Source organism: Ptiloglossa arizonensis, chromosome 3 (genome assembly GCF_051014685.1).
Source record: "Ptiloglossa arizonensis isolate GNS036 chromosome 3, iyPtiAriz1_principal, whole genome shotgun sequence".
Taxonomy (NCBI): domain Eukaryota; kingdom Metazoa; phylum Arthropoda; class Insecta; order Hymenoptera; family Colletidae; genus Ptiloglossa; species Ptiloglossa arizonensis.
The window spans coordinates 20,666,052-20,686,206 of record NC_135050.1 but is presented as its reverse complement, the minus strand read 5'-3'; the positions used below and the strand labels follow the sequence as shown (position 1 = coordinate 20,686,206).

Genomic DNA, 20,155 nt, shown 5'->3' with positions numbered 1-20,155 from the left:
AGCTCGTTTCTCCGTTCCGCGAACACCGGTCGCGATACAAATTTCAACTACTTCTCGATCATTGAAACGTTACAAAACCTCGAAACGTTTTTTAATTCGGCAAATGAAATTACGCTTTTTCCGCGAAATATCGCGACGCGAATTGCAACGAGTGCGCTCGAAGCGGTATATTTTTTTACACGACATCGGACTCCGCTGTCCTTCCCCTGAATTAGATACGAATAACGGCCGATAAAATACTCGTTCGAAATAACACGGTGTTTTGCAACCGTTGAAATTATTTCCACTCGGATTCGATTTGCATTTTTTCGTCCGCTCGACGGAATTCCATTCTTCGACTCGGTGTTAACTTTTATTTCCCGTCGAGCGGATAAAGCGTTCCTCTCGGATCGAAACTCTTCGATTTTTATATTTCATCGTTCTTCGAAACTTTCGTTGAGACTGTCTCCTATCGGGAAACGTTTGCAAATTTAGCGGAGATACGGTACCGCGAGTTCATCGCGCAAAGCACAGTGGGAAAACGGTTGAAAATTGATCCTCTCCCAACAAAGGACCGCGACACCGGAAAGAGGATCACCGGGAATCGCGAGGTCGAGGAGTTCTAAATCATTTCGCAGGACCATCTTGCATCGTCGTACTTTCGTTCCGGGTCTGGACCAGCGCGGACAGTTTCCCATTCGTGGCGAGTGAATTGTCGAGAGAGGTTTAAGGTCGTTCGTATATCCCGGGCTATCGATAGCGACTGACCGTGGAAAATCTTACGTTAATGATGCGAGTCGATTTCAGCGAATTCGATTTTCTTCGTTGCAACTCGTGGACTATTTTATCCCGTTCTGCGAGAATCGCTTTTACATTCGTCCATCGCGGAACGTAAAAATTATCGCGTATCGTTTCGCTCCATTCGCGCACGCGTGTTTCGCGCCAGCCACGCGTTCCACGAAATCGATGTTTAATCGCGTCGCCGATACGCGGTACGCAGGCTTCCTCGCATTTTCCGTGGTGAAAAATTTATCGATTCGAACGCCCTTTGACCGTCGACGATCTCCCGAGATCGCTGAATGATTCTCCTCGGGATCGGTCTCGCGAAGTTATTCATCCGCGAACTGCATTTCGCCTTTAATAACGACAGGATACCGAGGACGTTAACGTTTATCCGCGGAAGAGTTCATTTTCTCGGGAAAGGGAATCGCCGATTCGACCGTTTCACAGTTTTTTCTCAGACGGAATTATCAATGGACGCGCTTACTCCGTTCTTCCGTTCGTCTCTTTATTCGTTCGTACCAAAGAAACCGAATGCAAGTGCTCCTGTAGTTTCAATTTCTCGAGATATTCAACCGGAACGATACAATCGATTTCACAGAGTGCTGCTTCAATTTTTTAGAAATTTTTTAAGCGACCCTACGGGAATTGCGACTCCGCGCGTCTTTCGAACCGTTCTCGACCCTTTTCTGAAGATTTGATCGATTTTTAATGGCGAAGCGTCGTCGAAAAACTCGGAAAATCGTTTCACATTTAACGAGTTCGACCGTTTAAAACTACTACATTCCTATTTCATTGTGATACTTTCCTTCGAAGAATTTCCTTCCAACGGATCGCGCAGCTTTACTTGTGGAAACGCGAATACGTTGTCGTCGTTACGAATTAACGTAACAAAGCCACGTCGATGAAAAATTCGTTACCACGGTACTGTTTATCGATGAACCGTGAATAGAGAATTCGGTGATACGTGCAACAAGATGGTTCAAACGCGAGTGTCGAGAGCGCGAGGGTAATAGTTTGGAGGTCAGCGCGTAATTACCTTTAGGCTCGGTGTACGGAATACTGGGAAGTCGTTTGGGGTGAGAAATGACCGGGGCTGGAAGGTCGGTTGTCGAGAAATTTGAAATGGAAAATTCCACGAACCGAGCGCGTCTGGCGTTTCGAGTGTCCTGCGAGTGGCGGTTTATTATACGGCCTGCGTCCCGTTTGGCGATGTTTTACGAATTATTTTAATGTACCGTTTTCTCTACGGTGAGAATGAAAACGGCGGTTTACGATCTGGTCGAACTCGGTGGGAACGAGCATCGGTGTCGCACGTGTTGGAAATTTTTTTTTCTGGCGATAACGTGACGCACAAAGGTGTAGTTACGAGTATTCGAATCTATCGTAGAACCTGCCGACAAAGTAGAACCGATTGACGAGCAACGACGCCGTCCGATGTGGACGACCGATAGCCAAAAATTCAAAATAAGCGAACCATCGGTCGCGGAGGGACGAGAGTAACCGAGCCACGTATCGGTAGAGCGAGTAAATCGACTCGAAGTTGAAGAGATAAAACGCGAATTCGTCGATCATTGCTCTGTAGATTTTCTCCGCTTCGATGGAGTAGTCTAGGCGATTAGAAACGCGACCGAGAGACTTTGCGAAAGAGAGAGAGAGAGTCGTACGCTTGCGAACGATCGCAAGAGAAATACAAAGAACGAGTCGAAGACGGTGAATCGTTGCCGGTAATTTTCGTCCTGGTCCGTTCGCTCCGGTCCAACGTTTTTGTTCCCCTCGCCTAACGAGCTTCCCGCCTCGCGCGTCCCGTTCGACGATATTTTACGGTCGATTTTGGAGTACCGTTTTTTTCTCGATGTATCCGAACCCGCAACGCTATAAAAGTACCGTTTCGAACCGCTTCGAGGGACGCGAGCGAAATACAATTGGCCGCGAGAAATTGATCGCGCATCCGGCGTTTGAACTAATTCGAACGAACACGAAACGTGTACACGTGTGCGTATCGAAGCGGCCGGCGCTACCTATACACACCGGTGGGCAAACTCCGGGAAACACGGAGAAGTTTAGCTCACCTGTCGGATGCTCGGGAGTAACGTAACGGCAATTAGTCATTTACGCGAGCAATTTAAGCGCGGGACGTTACACTCGCGGACATTTTCGCTCGAGCGAATTCGTCCCCAGCTGATAGCGTCGCGCGGGGCTCTATTTCGCGTTTTATTATCACGATCGTGAACACCGTTCGAACGTTACACGGTCCGGGAAACCTTCGTGGATATCGACCGTGTACGGCTTCCACGAATCGAAGTGCAAATATTGTATATCGCGAAGTGTCTCTGGAATATTGCGAGAATCCTCCGGGTAGACATCGAAGGGAATAATTTCATAGAAATTTATTGTCCGCTCCACTTTTACCGAGCGAATAACAACGCTGGTAATAGCGACGGTAGTAAAAACGTCGAGTTATTGCGAAACACCGGTTCGAGAGTAATATTAATTTATATTTTCTCGTTCCGACTCGCTCGCGCGGGTCCGTCCCGTGTACTCGCTCGTCTCCGCGCGACCGTTTCCGGGAATATACTTGAATCGACCCTTCCCTCGCGAAACTTCGAAACGAGAGGGTTGTCGTTTCGTCGCCCCCTTATTATTATCGCAAAAACGGGTCCCGTTATATTTCATCGAGCCGACTCGCGGGAAGGGAGTAATCGAGTTCTTTCCCAGAGTACGACGTCTTCCAACAATGGTGCCGGTCTTTGCTACATCGGGGGTAATTCCGTGTCTTATCGCGGGCTGCTTTTTCCACGGGAAAAGAAAATATCGCTTTGTATCAGCCACGGCTGGGAAACTTTTCCGTTCTTTGTTTCCTAAGCGACTGTGTTGCGCCCTACTCTTAACAACAAGCGTTCCGAATGGCTGTGCTTACCTCGAGATGCACCTCGGTCGATACTGCATTCTTCGCCGCGGTCATGTAAATTTTATACGAAATTTGTACCGGCTTAATGTATACCCGGCGAAAGGATCCGGGAGAATACTCCGCTCGATTGCTTCATCGCGGAAAATTCTTTCGTCGTTGAATTTAATATTTTTCGAACAACCGTCGTCTGCGCGAGAAACATTGGACGCTTATTCGTTCGCTTTCGAAAGAAAGTTGAAACGCGTCGTCGATACTTTCAAAGATTTCTTAGCGAATATCTCGTTGGATAACTCGTTCTTGGTGTAATTCGATGCAAATCACGATCGAAGGGTCGTAGAATTTCAAGAACGCCGAAAGTATGGATAATGTTTACCGGTGAGAATTACCTACTACTTTTTAAGTATCTTTTCCTCGAGGTTACTTTCGTAGGCGGGATTTTCCAATTCGTTAATGGATTCTTTAACGTTGCCACGATCGGTGGTAGTACAAGAATTGGAAATGTTTCAAAGTGTGCCGATGTTGGAGAAACGCGCGCTCTTTCGGGAATACCTCGAGACGATTGGCAAACAATCGTTGGAAGAATTTGCTCGCGAAGGATCTCGAACCTTTCGTTCGCGTTCGTAACGCAAGGATTCGACGATTCGAACGCCGTCACGGAGATGTGGAAAAACGTAACGGCACACCGTGAACAACGTCGCATCGGAACTCGATTGATTTTTCAAGGGATTCGAAATAAGAGAACAAGGGAGAGCAGGTCCGCGAAAGTGTTCAACCGGGAGCGATACGTTGCGGAATTTTTAAAGGGTCCATTAACGCCGCGCTTTCGAATCGAGAATCGTTTCGTCAGTCGTTTCTCGTTAACGAAAACGAATGGAATAATGCGGCGCGGAGAGGAGAGGTTCCTTCGTTTAACAGCGACAGTGGATACATATTAGTTTGCTATTTTACATTGTTCACGAGGGAGAACCGTCGACGTAGGCAAGTATGTCAACCGACGTTTCATAGGAAGAACAATGCTCGCGGCAGGTACAATACAAAGTGACGATATAACGGCTCACGGGGAACAAAAGCGATGCGGATATACTTGTTTAAAACGCTTACGTCGATCTCTCAATTGTCGAGTTCTGCTTCTCTGTCTTTTAACGTTCTATTGCTGCTTATTCCCCTTGCATCGGCGAGACTACGCGTTTCTGTGCCAATTTCTCCCATCCTTTGAACCGTTCAAGCTAACGAATCTCCTAGATTCCATGCGTTTTTCGTCGCGATCACGGTCGTTCGAGTCTCGTCCTCGTCTTCCTACGTGTATTCTTTCTTTCGTTTCACTCGATCGCGAGGTACGACCGTTTCGTATTCGGATCTTTCCAGCCTGACGAACGTATAAATTTAAACATCGAAAATCATCGAAAGCTCCGCGAGAGATATTTTCCGCGTGGCTCGTTACGGCCGCGTTGATATTTCGAAGCCCGATCGACTTTGATGACGTCCAAAATCTCTATTTTTGCGAATAGTCGAGCGCAAAATTTAAGAGCGGACGGCGCTCGCATTTAAAATTCTAATTCGCGTATCAGAGACGCTCGACTAATAATATAGCGATATGGCAATAAATTGTGATCGCGAAATGAATATTGAACGATCGCTTCCAACGCGGACATAATGAAATTGCCGTCAGGTTTAATTTTAATAAATCAGGTTTCCCGTACTTTGGATCAATAAGCTATAAATACCGAGGATACGTTTTTGCCCGAAACGAAGATTTTTACGCAAAAATTCAACAACGCGAATAACGAACTATTCGACAGCTGTGCCCGGTTCCTTGTTTCCGGCGTATTGTTCGATTATCGGGAAAGGTTTTTCGAATATTCCAGAACGATGGAAAGTTTTGCGTAGAAGCTGGCGAAAGTATGCTCGTTAGTTCGTTCCCGACGTACACCGCCGAACAGATATTCGTTGCAATTTTTGCAAAAATACGAGATTTAATTCGCGGCGCGACGGTGAGATTTTTTTTTCTTTTTTTTTTTGTTTAGTTTTTGCGGAGAATCGTCGGTTATCCGAGAGGCTGGGCACGGTGATCGTGAAGCGAACACTGTTAGGTAATGGGCTTTTAAAGCGCACGCGAAACCGAAAATACACGAAACACGTTCGTTGAAGCGTCTGCGAAAAGTTTTTGTATCCCGTCGCGTTATGGAATTATCGCGCGATTATTTCCAAGCGATGAATTCCATTGTCCGCCTTCTATTTAGCGCTCGTTGAAATTCTGAAACCGTAACGTGTACCAAGTTGCGAGCATTACACAGAGAAATTAATAAACATCGGGTGCGGAGCATCGAAAAAATCTAGCGGAAGAAGAATCCACGCGAGTGAATTAGTCGGTGTCGAGAGCAACCATCGAAACGATGGAAGATACGCAATTTGAAATTTTAAAAATAAATATAACAGTCTATCGACATCATTCCCTTTTCCTATTTAACTCTTCCTATATCTTAATAAATGTATCCTCCTTGTTCCATTTCTTCGTAGAAAAATCATTCATTTTCTCGAAGAGGAAAATATCCGTATAAAATAATTACTCACAATAGCAACCAATTCGCGTACGCGACGTGGACTTTTATTAGTCGCGAGAGGACCAACGAGCGGAAAAACAATTTTCAATTTGGTCTATTCCGTAGCTAGAGAACATCGCTCCCGATGTTCGTTTAAAGCCTCGCGAAACCTTCGGTGAAATTCGTTCTGGCTCGATTTCCGGTGTCCTGTAAACGTCTCCATCTCGACGATCCATTAAGGAAATTATAAGCAGTAAGTTAAAGTAAATTTTTCGGCTACGATCCTGGTAATTGGGTCCTCGCGTCTCGATGGCTCGGAATCAATGGTCACGAACGACCTTCCGCGAAAGTTCAAAAAATTGCTCCTCTTAATAGACGTTCTCGTTCGTTCTCGTTCGTTGGTAAACTCGGCGTGGTATGTTTGTTGCGGGACTGGCCCGATGAAACGTCGGGAGCCTCGAATATCATCGGAAATAATTTCAGAAACGAACCGTGCCGCGAGCTAAAATATTCCCATTGTTACGACACTCCTGGAGGGGGACTTTTGAAGCGTCCGACGTTACACAGGGTGTCCCAGAAAGTTGAGGTCAAACTTCAAGAGCGCGTAATACTCGTGGAAACGAGCAAAAAGGTCTGAACGAACGAGACTCCAAATATCGTTAGTTCGGAGTTATAAGACGTTTTTATCGGAAAACTACGAACCGTTATTTAAAGACTGTAAAACTATAACGATAAGTAACTCTGTACGCGTACGAACGTTGTAGAACCGAACTGACAAACTACTATACAGAGTTGGGAAAAGACGAGGCCGAGGAATGCGAGTCCGATTGGTCGCAGCGTTCCACCTCTACCAACGCACGATTCCAATCGTAGACTACTATTGACCGAAGCGTGGCACTCCCCTTGCCCCTGTTTCGTTGCACTTGTCATTTTCCTGCTCTGAACAGTACTATTCGGAACTGAAAAGATGTCGCGCGGTAGAAATTACAGACGTTTTAGTCAGCCTTTGAAATCCATCGACTAAGCAAAATTTCCTCGACACTGTCCACCGTATTCTCCTTAATCCAGGAATTGTCTTTACAGCATCTTGCTGTGCATTGCTTTACGTTCGTAGTTCTCCTGCTACTGTTGCTAAACGACATCGGTCGTCTACGATTACATAATACTTGTGCGTGTTATTTTTACTTCACAGACACGCAATACGTACTTTATACCGTTTTACATTCACGATTGAAAACTCTCGTAACTCCGAAACTAAGGATATTTGGATCTATGTGTATTCAAACTTTTTTTTTCTCTTTCGGTCAGTATTAGACATTGTTGGAATTTGACTTCAACTTTCTGGGACACCCGGTACATCGATGGTCGATTTTGAACCACAATAGAGTACGACCATCGGCGAACGATCATTAGACAGACGATCGTTGAGAAACCGGTTTCGTTCTACCTAACTTTTATCATCCTGGTTGATCGAGCGCGCGTACCAACTGGCTGCTTTTCCGCCAGGGTTTGGAATTAGGATTCTCTGGATCTAATGGCACGTAAAACGGAACGAGGGCAAGTCCAGGGACGTTTTCTATCTGGTAATTATCGATCGATTAAAGACGTTGACGGTGGCCCTGGATTCGAAGAATTTCGAGGATTAATCCCGATTGGATCTGAGGATTAATCCTCTCGGCGTCGTTACCGGTAATCATCGAAAATATGTTTATCGGTCTTACAAGGATCTCGCAAATCTAGATAATTCTGTACAACTTAAAGTAATGGCTGCGTTGTATTCGCGACGCGACTGTACTTAAAAATTAGCATACAAAGAATATCCCTAACAAACACAATATAATAAATAAGGGTGGAATAACCCGATGGAGTTTGGCGAGCATTCTTTTAAATTGAATCTGAAACTGTTAGAAGATTCGAGATTTATCTTTCACGAGTCTCTTGAAAAGAGTTTCTAGTATCTCGAGTTCTTTATTGACAAACTTGAAGAGGATTTTCGAATGCAATTAATTCACGGGAAGCTCGCGTTCGGAAGTCTATCGGAAACAAGCTCGGCTGATCGAAGTCTAGCGCCGTTATGGAAAATTCCTAAATTGTTGAATCGTCGCGAAACTTACCGAACTGTTGGAAAATTCTGTTGTACATAAATTCTAACGAAAGAAACATTTTTTCCTTTAATGAAATGTGATCGTACCCGTGTCTTTTTATAGGAAGTTTATACGAAAAAATATTCAATATTGCTTTTGAAATTAGTCAATCTTTACCCAGTCTAGTTCATGATTATGAATGTATTCAAAATACAATCGCTTGAACTTCGAAGAACCAATGCTGACCTTACTTCCTATATGAGATTCAAGGGCATATCAACAGTCCGCTCGTAATCTCCTCTGTAAATTTTAATGCCCCATTTCAATCCTTTAATCAAATATTTAAGCTTGTTAGTACCTGCAGCATTCGAATTAATTTCTTCTCTCGGAGTGTAAATTCATTTAAGTTCGAAGTATATAGAATTCTATCTATCTGTACTTCCAGTGTTGCCTTTTTCCTTCAATATTAGAATAAAGAGACAAAGAAGTAAATAAATCGATAAATACATATATACATAAATATATACTTTTATGTTTCAGGTGAGTAGCATGTTGGTTTCCTTTTTGGAGAAAACAATTACATACGTGAGTATAAAATTTCTGTGCATCACATTGTCAGTGAATAATCGTCAAATGTATAATTTACAACGGTAGTAAACGTTAATCGTATATCTTTATTCGTTCTTGAACCGTGAAATATATAAACGTACCTATTGTAAGTTTCTTTCTATTTTTGATCATTTCTTCTGACTTTTCTACAATGTTTCTTATCATAATCGACGACGATAAGCCAGAGGTTCGCGTGCATTAGAACGAGACGGCGCATTTAATCCTAATTCGTGTTAATATCGGTGAACTCGCGCATGCAATTTCGGTTTATCGTTGTATTTTCAATAGGTTTGAATATGGTAATCGTCGGTGTCGCATATCATTTGAATAAAATCTGTCGACTTTGATTTTATCCTTTTGATAAGGTCTCCGTTTTACATACATATCTGTCTTCAATATTCATATTTTATTTACAAGAGTAATATTGTTAAATTATCGCTCGCGACAATAAGATTTCAATACTGGACTCGTGTCCTGTACCTTGTAACAATAAATATACACTGCGTTTTTTTTTTTTGTTTTGTATTTGAGTTATGGTTATCGTTACCGTGCATAGCGTGTAACTGGAAAATACGAAGATATCGTTTCTCGATCACTCAGTGTAATATTTCGGGGTGGTTCAACTCTTCTTTTGGTCAGACTTGTACCTCTTCTGGTAAAAGTTATAGAATAGGATGAAATTGATTATCAGATTAATTATCGATATAGAGCCCGGTATCTTCGTCACGTGGCAGGATGGGCGGAGCGATTGTGCATTTTGCATCATTATAATGATAAATTGTACCTGTCGTAACAACCAAGAAAACTGTGTTAATGAATTTAATTTTACTAACCGATGATCATTCCATAGTCGGAGTAATCTAACGACGACCTGAAGAATTTCGGAGCAGATAGTCTAGTCTCGAATATACGTGGAAAGCGTTCGGTTAACATTAAGTTCTCGGTTTATCGAATAGGTTAATTTTCGTTAGAGTTACGCAAGTTGCACACATACTTTTATTCGCGTTATACCGTAAAAGGTTGTCTCTATAATCGCACCAAGAAGTACGCGAAAAAATATATTTCCATCGTTGCAATTATTTTCGTACAAATTTTTTAATCACCGATCGATCTTTTTCGTATAAAATATTTAACGAATATTCTCTAACTATATGTTCCCCGATTCTTCGATCGTGTTTTTAGATCACCTCGTACAAGGTATGTTTTATAATTTGTCGGTACTTACCATTTGTGTGAGAGTCAGTAGCGGTTTGAACGGATTCAATAATTTCTGAATATTTTTGCCAAACGCGCTGAACAAATAGTAGGAATACATAATCACGTGGACGCTACAGTTTATGAGAAGGGTAAACGACGACATCGCAACTGGTACGTATTTCGTTACAAACCAAGAAATCAGTACCGTCGATATGTGATGGTACAAGTGTAAAAACGTAACTTGGTTGTCCTTTTTCCTCAGCACGAATATAAACGTTTCAACAAAGTCGATCAACTTTATCATTGTCGCAAACCACAACGTGTAAGGTATCTGTATCGGAGAAAAGGATTGTTCGGGAATATTAACGAAAGACTCGATCGTATTCGATTGTATCAAAAGAACAACGTTCTCGATATTACGTTACGAAATAATAGCTTTTGTTAAAACATATTGAAATTCGTACGGAGTAATAAAATTTTCACCCTCAAAGCCATCAGGTGGAAACGAATCTTTGATTATTTATCTCTTTGATTATCGTCACTCTCTTTGATTATGCTAACAGCTGTTTCAAAATTAATTATCAGTACCCCTGTTTGTTGGCGAGTTGTATAATAAACGAGTCGACTCTTTATTCGTTTAAAAGAATTCAAATTTTCGATAGTCGAAACGCGACTCGTTTAAACGAAACAAGATTTTTCATTTATTTAAAAGCGAGTAAGTAATTTCGAAAAAAGAGGAACGTTATTATCGTTACGTTATACCGAGGAACAAGTATGAGAGAAACTTTTCGACTATTGCACCGTATCGTGAATCGGTAAATCTGATCGTAAAAGATCAGAATTTTGCCGTAATTCGTAACGAAGTAATCGATTTTTCGAGTCGATGATCTTCTAACTATTTCAAACGGCTTAATCTAATAATGTTGTAAGATTATGTTTGTTTCCAAGTACCTTCGTGAACTTAGTTGTGTAAGGGTAATCCGACATTTCGCAGAATACCGAAAATTCACTGAACCAACCAGCGCTGATGAATTGCTGCACTATATACGCATTGATAACAATTTGGAACATATTGTAGCATACTACGAAGGTTTTCAATTTGTACGGCTTTCGGTTCTTCATGTACTCTGGCCCCCATTTTAAAACCACGTACAAATACGAGAACAGGCAGAACGGGATGAGAACGGGCGATCCTATCAACGGCAGGTTGTTCGTTCGTGAATCTAAAATTTCGAGCAGTTACAATCACTCGATAACGCAATGTAAAATCTTCGTACGAGAGTACAAACGCCTTTTCTCGCGTTCAACGTTTTCCGCACTCTTCGTTACTCCGCCGTTCCATTTCCGAGTGAAATATTTAAAATGGAGATCGATTTTTCAAGAGCAATCGGGGTACTTCCCGACGAAAGTATCGAAGATTTAACAAGTCGCGAATAGTCTACGATCGGTGTAATCTTTTTATCTGGTAGAAACGATCACTCGTACTCGTACATCGTCTTACTCACCAGCTTTTTGATTCCAATAAAAATCGTAAACATCCACCAATCCCATTTCTGCGACTCGTAATATTCTCTTGTTCAAGACGCGCGAATTTTACGGAATATTCAACCTGAGAACTTCGTCGCTGGCAACGATTCTATTACACTTTCGTTTATTATATTGTTACGTTTACGGCAAGACTCTGCCGCACAGAATGTTACGCACACAGAGCGGCGTTAAATCGAACCTGATTAATGTATTAGCTTAAATGTTTCGTGATCGGTCGCGCACGTATTTATAAACGCGGGCATTGTACGCACATTAAAAATCCATGTCACGATATGCCCCGTTAATATGTGCATGAATTTAAAGCACGGATGGCCTTTAAAGAAGTCACCAGAGATCACAGAGCTATTGTCCGAGGTAAAATTTTATTAATGGACGAGGTGGATTTCGTTACATTAGTATACCGGCCCGAATTCGATTTCCATCGGTAATTGATCAGCGACGGAGTACTTGTACATCGTGCTTTTCTACAACTTTTTCGAACATTCCTGGTGGAAATATTCTACAGAACGTCGAGCGATCGCAAATTGCATAAACAAGTTTACGAAAGTGGAAAGAACAATAACAAGAACGTAATCGCGTTACGTAAGGGAATACGTGCGTCGTCGATCGCGTTCTGCAGTCCATAAATTTTTAATGAAATTTTGCAAAATAACGCGACACGACGTCACGTTCCGTAAATCGTAACTTCTTTGACCGCGTTTATTTTCGTCATTTCCTGGACTATATTGTCTCATGTGCGAACTTATAACACCGAACAGAAGTTTCGATTTTATTCAATGATAATTTTCACCCGAACGAATGTTAATCCAATTCGTGCGAAGTATGTTAAATAATTATCGATACCTACAAAATTTGTCGATCTCCTGCATTATAAATGTAAAGGAGATCTTATTTACGGAGTGGTTCTCGATCGATTCTGTTCCACGTACTCTTCGGTAACGAGTAATCAGGATTGTTACGTCGGCTACCTATTTCGAAGTTCGAGTTCTGATACCCTTCGAAATTGATTAATCTACCGGCAGTAACGCGCATCGACACATATAAATCTAGGTTAATGTAAACGTTAGGTTAGTGATACATAGAGTCAAACTATTTATAGGATTGTTTAAATTTCGTATGTTTCTTCCTCGTGGTGTCTTATCCGGGCGTGGAATGTGCACGTTATTTGGAGAGAACTGTGATTATTTGGTCCAAGGGATACAGTTAACACGGTGAAAAATAGGGTACAGGAATTTGTTAAAAAAGTACTCGATCGAGTCAAAAAATTAATCCGTTTTGGATAGCTGTCAATGCTTTCAGTTGAAAATTTCCAATTTTCGTCGTATCTTGTATCGTTGATAACTTCGTCGATCCCCAATGTTCGAAAATCGCACAGGAACGAAATAATTCGATACAAGACTTTACTAACTTTTCTAGGTCGAATTATTCATGAAACAAGATCTGTCTCAATACATTCGTGGTCGATGAAAAAAATTAAACGATCGAAGGAACGTACATTTAGACGAAATATTTTGTTTCGCGTGAAATTTCAATTTTAAACTAAACGCCTTTGAACGTCGTTTCGCGCCTGTGAAAATCTATTTAATGCAATATAAACGATCGATTTTATCCGATGAAAGGGAGAAACGAAAAAATCGTCCAAGCGCTCAGAGGGTCAAAGAACGTTGATAAGAGTTCGTGTGTCTTCGAAGGAACCACTAAAGCTTACAGAGATAAAACGTTCACTGCTCGTAAGAAGAATGGAATATTTCGCTTTTATCCGAATAATTTATAAATTTGTGCAAACGTACCGCGATCGTTCACTACGTAGGAGTAGTCGATTCCGAGAATTTTTAAAGTCGATCTTTCTTTAATCTTGTATTCCTGAGAGATCAACGATTGCAATTATTCGAACTCGACGTAGTCTCTAAAAAATATTAATAATCACGGTAGTTGCGTTCAATCGTGCAAACGTGTCGTTTTTGGGCGATAATTTCAATCGTAGATTCATGATAAGCCCGAGCAAAAATTTCTCAATGGATTTATCATTTGGAAAAGTATAACTTCGCTTCGAAATGTTTTTCGTGAATTATTTCTTGCTCCCTGATGGCTCTTCCTTGACCGAACGGTCGTGACACTTTTCAATTTCCATTCGACGCACACAACAGACGCAAGACGGGTCGTTGCAATGCAAACGAGTATCTTTGTCGTGTGAACGATTAATTGTATTATCGGTAAGGCCATAAGGTTGGTAGTTCGCAATTAGCGCGCTCGACTGGAGTTAGTTTCGTTGTTTTTTTTTCTTTTGCACGGTAATTCATATGTCGTGGACAATAAGGCTTGGGATAAGCTGATACCATAGGTTCTGGTGCACGAAAAAAACAGCCAATAATCGCGCGACAGTACCACCTGTCTCGATTGTTCAGAGATCTGTCGCGAAACGCATCCTATGCTATACTTGTACGCACTCGCAAATACACCTTCGAAATTCAAATTTAATCAGACGTACGATGCACGCGGAAGAACGTTCGAATCGCGAGAAAACGTCGACATCGTTTGCTGATATTTAAAATTATTCACGACATTTGTTACGCATTTGTTCGATACATATGTATTGATTAGGCACGATCGTGTCGTGCATTCTATCTCTCGACAATACCAGTACACGTATCGTTCGCGTTTGATAACGATAGGAAATACCGTTACCGGAATACCGTTAAAGAAAATATTATCAAAACGATGAAACATCACGTCACAAATTCGATAAATTTCGACGCATTCGTTCGCGAAAGACGATTCATTTTCATCCGTGGGGTTTTCCACGATTTAAAGCGAACGGTTCGCCGAAATTGGTATATACAAATGGGGTAGAAATTGGGCGGTTTTTCTCCTAAAAATTGAAGGAAGATACCTCGACGCGTACGATAACCGAGAACTCCTTATTTTAATTAGTTCTCGCTGATATTACGTATAGAAATGTTCCTTCGCTGGAGGTAACTCGACGATGAATTCTGGGTGAAATTGAACGGTCCTCGAGAAGTTTGCGGGAGCTGGTAGGCAAATGGTGGCGGCACTCGCGAAGAATCGACGAGGTACCACGAGGTTGGGTCCAAGAAGCACCCGAGGGAACGTATTAAGTATCGCTGATCGGGGTTGATCGTTCGACGTAGACTGTCGCGTGGGAATCGATAGCGATTTCGAATCGATGGCATTTAGTTGCGGCCAATCCCGTAAGGAGGGTTCGAGAAATTGAAGGGAACCTAGAACGGTAATGAAAAAAGTTCACCGCGCCGAGCGGCGCAACATTTTATCGACAATCAATGGGAACGGACGTTCGATGCCTCTTGTCTCGAAACCGTCCCTTGAAATTCCGGTGTTGCTCGAGAGCAAAAGATGGACATTTCCCGTCGGTTCGTATTTCGTTGTCCGTCGGGAGGACACGTTCGAACCGCAACACTCCTCCGTTCCCGCAAAAGCGAACGCAAACACAAGCGTGGACGACTTCTCGCGTTCGATCCCCCCTAACCCGACGAGTCTTAAATATTCAACGACGCAAACTCAATATTGAACCCCCGATCTCAGATTCCGAGTGCCAGCCAACCACTTCCTTTGATCTTGGAAATTTCGACCATCCCGATACTCGATCTCGGCGCTGTCCCGTGCTCGAGACTGGAACCGGGTCCGATGACAGCGCCCGGCTCGCGTTGAAAGTTAAAGGCCGAGGCTGACCAACCGAGTGGTAATCGAACCGTTAAAGGGTTACTGCGCCGCCGTGAACGCTCGAAAAGAGGTTAAAGCGTGCGCGTGTTTTTCATCGATGGAAGAAGTATCTTAATTAAATTATCGGTAGAGACATTGGACTTCGTTGTACATTTCCAACCGATTGGTAATCGATTCGTTGTATTTGGATAAAAGGAAAATGTTCGAACGAAAGAGACCACGAGCAACGATACGCTTCAATCTGGAACACGAATCGTAGATTAGGTAACTTTTATAGTAATTAAACGAAATTACGCGATAAGATTGAAACGACTGCTAATCGAAACATCTACTACGGGTAGATTGGTAGCGTTAAGAATTACAGGGCCGGTGAAGCGGTAATCGAATCGTTAAAGGATTACTGCATCCCTACGAGTATAGAAAAGGGACGAAAAAAGAAATATCACACTCGTGGAGTATAGAAAGACGTTGTTGCGCGACGAGTTCGAACCGTTTCAAATTATTACCACTCGACGACGGTTTCGTATAAAAAATATTTCTTTCGATTTCCCGACAAATATCGCTCAAACTTTTTACCAATATTTCCACGTACTCTGGCGAAACCAAACGACCTTCCCTACACTGCGCGATCCACCTTTACTATTACGATTCTCGTGCGAGAAATCTCTTTCGTCTTCGGCTAACCGAATGTGCCTTCCGAGAAGAAAAGAATCGTATCTCGCTGCAATTTTCCAAGTTTTCGCGCGAGGACTAAGGGGTGTGGTTTGCCGGAACGAAGGGACCGGGGGAGTTCGTTCCGGACGAGGCGTTATTTATCGGGCCGAAATTGAGAGGAGAAAAAAAAAAGAAAAAAAAAAAAGAAGAATAAAATCGATCTTTCGACGTTCCACGGTTGCGGCGCAACCCGTTAAGGTAACCGGCGTTTCGAGCCCACAAAGTTGGCAGAGGGATGTATTAAGCATCGCTAATCGAGGGAGCTTAGTCGACGTAAGCTGCCAGGAGTAAAGTGGTAACTCTGCTGGCAACCGGGGGGCCGTTGGGGGCGGCGGTGGCCGGCCCTTGGAGCCTCCGGCTAAGTGCTGCAATTTATTTTATTACCCACCGCGTCTACGTTTGGAAAGCTCCCGGCCCGTGGCCGGGTTCGCGGCGAAAACACTGGGTCGGAACGTAATTTACACCGGGTCTGGCCGGGTTGCACGAGTCGTCGGAGGGGGGTAACACGGTGTATCGACACGAACTCGCGAACCGCCGGGTCGTTTCGTTTCTCTGTTGTTGACACTTCGTTTCTGTCGACAGCCTCACCTCCCGGCGAGACGACGTCTGATCGGATTTTCCTTTCGATTGTCTCTTGATTTACGGCACCCGTGAGCCGGGGAGCTATGGAATTCATTGGAAAAAGAAAAAAAAAGAAAAGAAAATGAAAACGAGGGAGTGGATCGTGCTAGACGATTCGAACCGAGAAAACGGGGTCATCTGGTGGATCGGGGTCTCGCTACCGTCAACGAGATCATTATTGCTCGGGTTTTAGCGAACCCATTGTTGCGCACTCGAATTAATTTCGTTCCAACGGGCGTTACCAGCGTTACGAGGTGAACGTTTCTTCGAATACCGTTGCGGCGTGTACAGCGGGGTAAAATTTTCACGCGCGGTATTCGCTCCGCGGTAACGAAAACATCGAAATGCTTTTCGTTTACGTTTCTAGGGGGGGGGGGGTGTTTCTGTGTATCCAACGATCGTTGTACGATTTGATATATACGCGTGCGAAGTTTTATTTCGAAATTCGGAACGCCGAATTGTGTACTTTTCGAAGAACACTTCCGTGAGAGGGTTCAGCGTTGGGGAGAAACGAAGGGTTCCCGTTTGCGAATTTCGAAGATTCGACTAATCGAGGTTTATACATTGCGAAAGTTTTACAAAGTTCGGGGAGACAAATTACACGGTGGCATAGTAGGTAGTAAAATCTTTCGGTCGGAAGTTGTTCACGAATTTTGAAGGTTCTGTTCAAAGTTTCGTAACGTAGACGGTTTCTCGAGTTTCGTCGCGATCTTCTCCAGACAGCGCTTACAGACTCTTCAAGGAACGGTAGAATGATACTTGTAAAATGAATTTCGTTTCGTTTGTATCCACTTCGATCTGTCCGATAACGCGTAGCATCGGTGTAGATTCGAATATTCGAACGAAAACCAATAGAAAATCGAATTGGTATCGTCGAGTTGAAGGAAATCTGGGTTCGGTTTTTACGGAAACGTGGGATCGACGTTTCGAGTACGTCGTGATTCGGTCGTTTTCGTTATCGAGCGATTAAACCGTTCGAAATAATCGAACGATCGCGTACTCGAATAATCGTGCGCCTCGACGATGCGTTCGATACATCGAGCTCGCGGAGGCGATATTGCGTACGCGAAAGCTGGAACACCGTCTGAGGAGGTACTTACCCTCGCTGCGCACGATTGCCGCGGAAAATTCCAATCTCCGCAAATACGAAACTGCGTACCCGCGTTGATTTCGTAACCCCGTGGTTGCGGGTCAACAGTTCGAGGGTAACAGCAAATTTCGCGCTGGAAATTAAATCGGGCGTGCGTGCGCCGCGACTGTTTCGCGCACACAGGAATTCCCCGTGTTTTCGGAAATTAGAAAAAAAGAAAAAAATATAAAACAAAATGAAATAAAATGAAAAATAACCGAAACAAAACGAAAGGGAAATAGCTCCAATTTCTGAATACCTCGCACATATGGAAACAAATGCAATCGTGTATTTTCTATTTCTGTTTTTTTTTTCCCGGCTGTTTTCATTTTATTCCTTCGACAAAGCGCACGGAAATCCCACCGCGTCGAGGACGTCGAGAGTCTCGCGTAGAAGTCGTAAAATTCTTTAACGAGCTCCTCGACGAAAATTGAAATAACGCCTGGAAGTTGTCCAGGAGTGCGCGTATTCGTAAACAATGTACGCGAAACCAGTCCTGCGTTGTTCGACGGAAAACTTCGAACAGTCCTCGCAGGATCGAGAATCGAACCCACCTCGTTCCTTCTTGCTCGAGCGAGAGAGGAGGATAAACCGGAGTGTACGCCGATCGTAACGTCACTGTTACAATGGATCGTATGATCGCGTCGTGTGGAAACTACCAAACAGAAAGGAACTCGTATCGGGTAAACGGATACCAAACGCGAGTACGAAGAATCGTGTTCCGGTACGATAAAACCTCTCCGAGCGTGCCAATCTATCGAATTTAATAATTTTATAATTCGCGCGAATGGTGACCGTGGTCGTTATAAAGAAACCTCGACGAAATTCCGATAAAGGAACCGCGGATACCAGAAAAGAGAACGAACGAAGGAAAATCGAACGTCGCGGTTGTGTCTGTAGCCGTAGCGAAAATTATTGCCGTAATCGTAAAAAGAAAAAACAAGTGAACGGTGGGGGCAGCGGGTGTATCGATGGTGGATATTATTTTTTATTTCTCGAGGATCGTTCTCGTTCGCGTTTGCTCGGCTCTCGCGTAAATAAACGCGAACCGGTCCCACGCGATATCGCGCGTTCGAAGTGGCGCGAAGGCAAAATAGTGAAATCGCGCGGTGACGGAACAACAACGCTCGCGGGGAAGAAAAGGCGGAATTCTGGTTCGACGGCAATTCGTTGTAGGATTACCGTGGCGTTGCTCGGCGACACGTGAAATAATTCTCCACGGTTAATATGAAATAAATCCGTGCGCTCGTTGGCCGGCCGTTACGTTTTCCGCTGGCGCTGGGTCGGTCGACCGGTCGGCCGGCTTAAACACAACTAAACGCGGTCGAATACGGTTAAACACGTCGGAGTTTGTTCGACAGTTGAACGCATCGAGAAGCTTTAGAGAATAATGCCAGGCCCCCGCGTGTAGGTATTTGCCGTCGATAATTTGCGCGTTGCAATTTAACAGTTTCCCGGATCCGCTCGTACCGAACGGCGGAAATTTTTAACGCGATTACCCACTACGGCAGGATGTTATGGACACGAACACGGCGCCGGTTTTACGCCGGGGACGTGACTTCTTCGCCGTTTTCGAGATTAAAAGTTCCCGCGTACTTTCAGTTCGGCGGTTTCGGTGTCGATCCGCGCGCGCAGCGTGGAAACCACCGGTTTCTAATTAAAAATTTCGGGCATTTTTGCAAACGTTCGATCCTCCGTCGCCACCGATCGTTCGCTTCGTCGTCGAGGTTTCGCTGGCGCGATTCTTCGAACGAGCGTCTCGCATTTGCGATGCGGTCTCCGGGGTGGAATTTTTCAATTTGCGACCGACTGTATTCAACGTTCGTACGGAAACTACGGATACCTCGTGGGTATTTAACCGACTCGGTCAGCAATTTTTCTCTTTCGAATTATTGTACAGAGTGATACGTAGAAAGAGTTGCAAATTGTCTTTGGAAAGTAGCGGGGATGTCGTCTTCTTTCTCTTTTGTAATTAAACGATTCGGAGAAAGATAACTCTTTGTTATTCGGATAGCTATTAGCGCATCGAGTATCATTTGCTTGGACATCGTTCCGAAGGGAAATGAAGGCGATGGATTGTTATTTTATTGCACATTTAACGCGAGGAAATATTATTTCGTTAGACATGTAACACAGTGGTCTTGGACCTCTGAACACTTATCGAGTATTTTACAAATACTCCCTGGACTATTCGATAACAGTTGTGAAGTCGCTGCGCAGGCAGCTAGAATTCTACTTTTCGTATTTTAGCGTAAAAAGAAACGATCTTAGCAAACGTTACTCGATTGTACGCGCGAATTTTGACAATTACAGTCAGGTGCATCGACAAGGCAAAAAGTTTCGC

General features: G+C 43.5%; 2 protein-coding genes across 14 annotated transcripts in view; one reads left to right on the top strand and one right to left on the bottom strand.

Moving 5' to 3' along the window:
• The window catches only part of LOC143144991 (disks large 1 tumor suppressor protein-like), a 796,996-nt gene that overhangs the window by 205,516 nt on the left and 571,325 nt on the right, over window positions 1-20,155 (top strand). The gene's annotated exons all lie outside the window — the stretch shown is intronic.
• On the bottom strand, window positions 8,949-11,855 carry LOC143144992 (very long chain fatty acid elongase 1). The gene is made up of 4 exons (XM_076307940.1): window positions 11,606-11,855; window positions 11,052-11,323; window positions 10,129-10,431; window positions 8,949-9,687 (listed from the first exon to the last, which is right to left on the bottom strand). The coding sequence occupies exons 1-4, from the start codon at window positions 11,649-11,651 to the stop codon at window positions 9,523-9,525; spliced, it is 786 nt and encodes a 261-aa protein (XP_076164055.1). The 5' UTR covers window positions 11,652-11,855; the 3' UTR covers window positions 8,949-9,522.

Excerpts from the sequence above, each read along its gene's own strand:
- LOC143144992 (XM_076307940.1), bottom strand. The coding sequence starts at position 11,651 with ATGGGATTGGTGGATGTTTACGATTTTTATTGGAATCAAAAAGCTG. Across the intron at positions 11,324-11,605 it reads TTATTGGAATCAAAAAGCTG|ATTCACGAACGAACAACCTG; the intron begins GTGAGTAAGACG and ends TCGAAATTTTAG. Across the intron at positions 10,432-11,051 it reads ACACAACTAAGTTCACGAAG|ATACCTTACACGTTGTGGTT; the intron begins GTACTTGGAAAC and ends TCTCCGATACAG.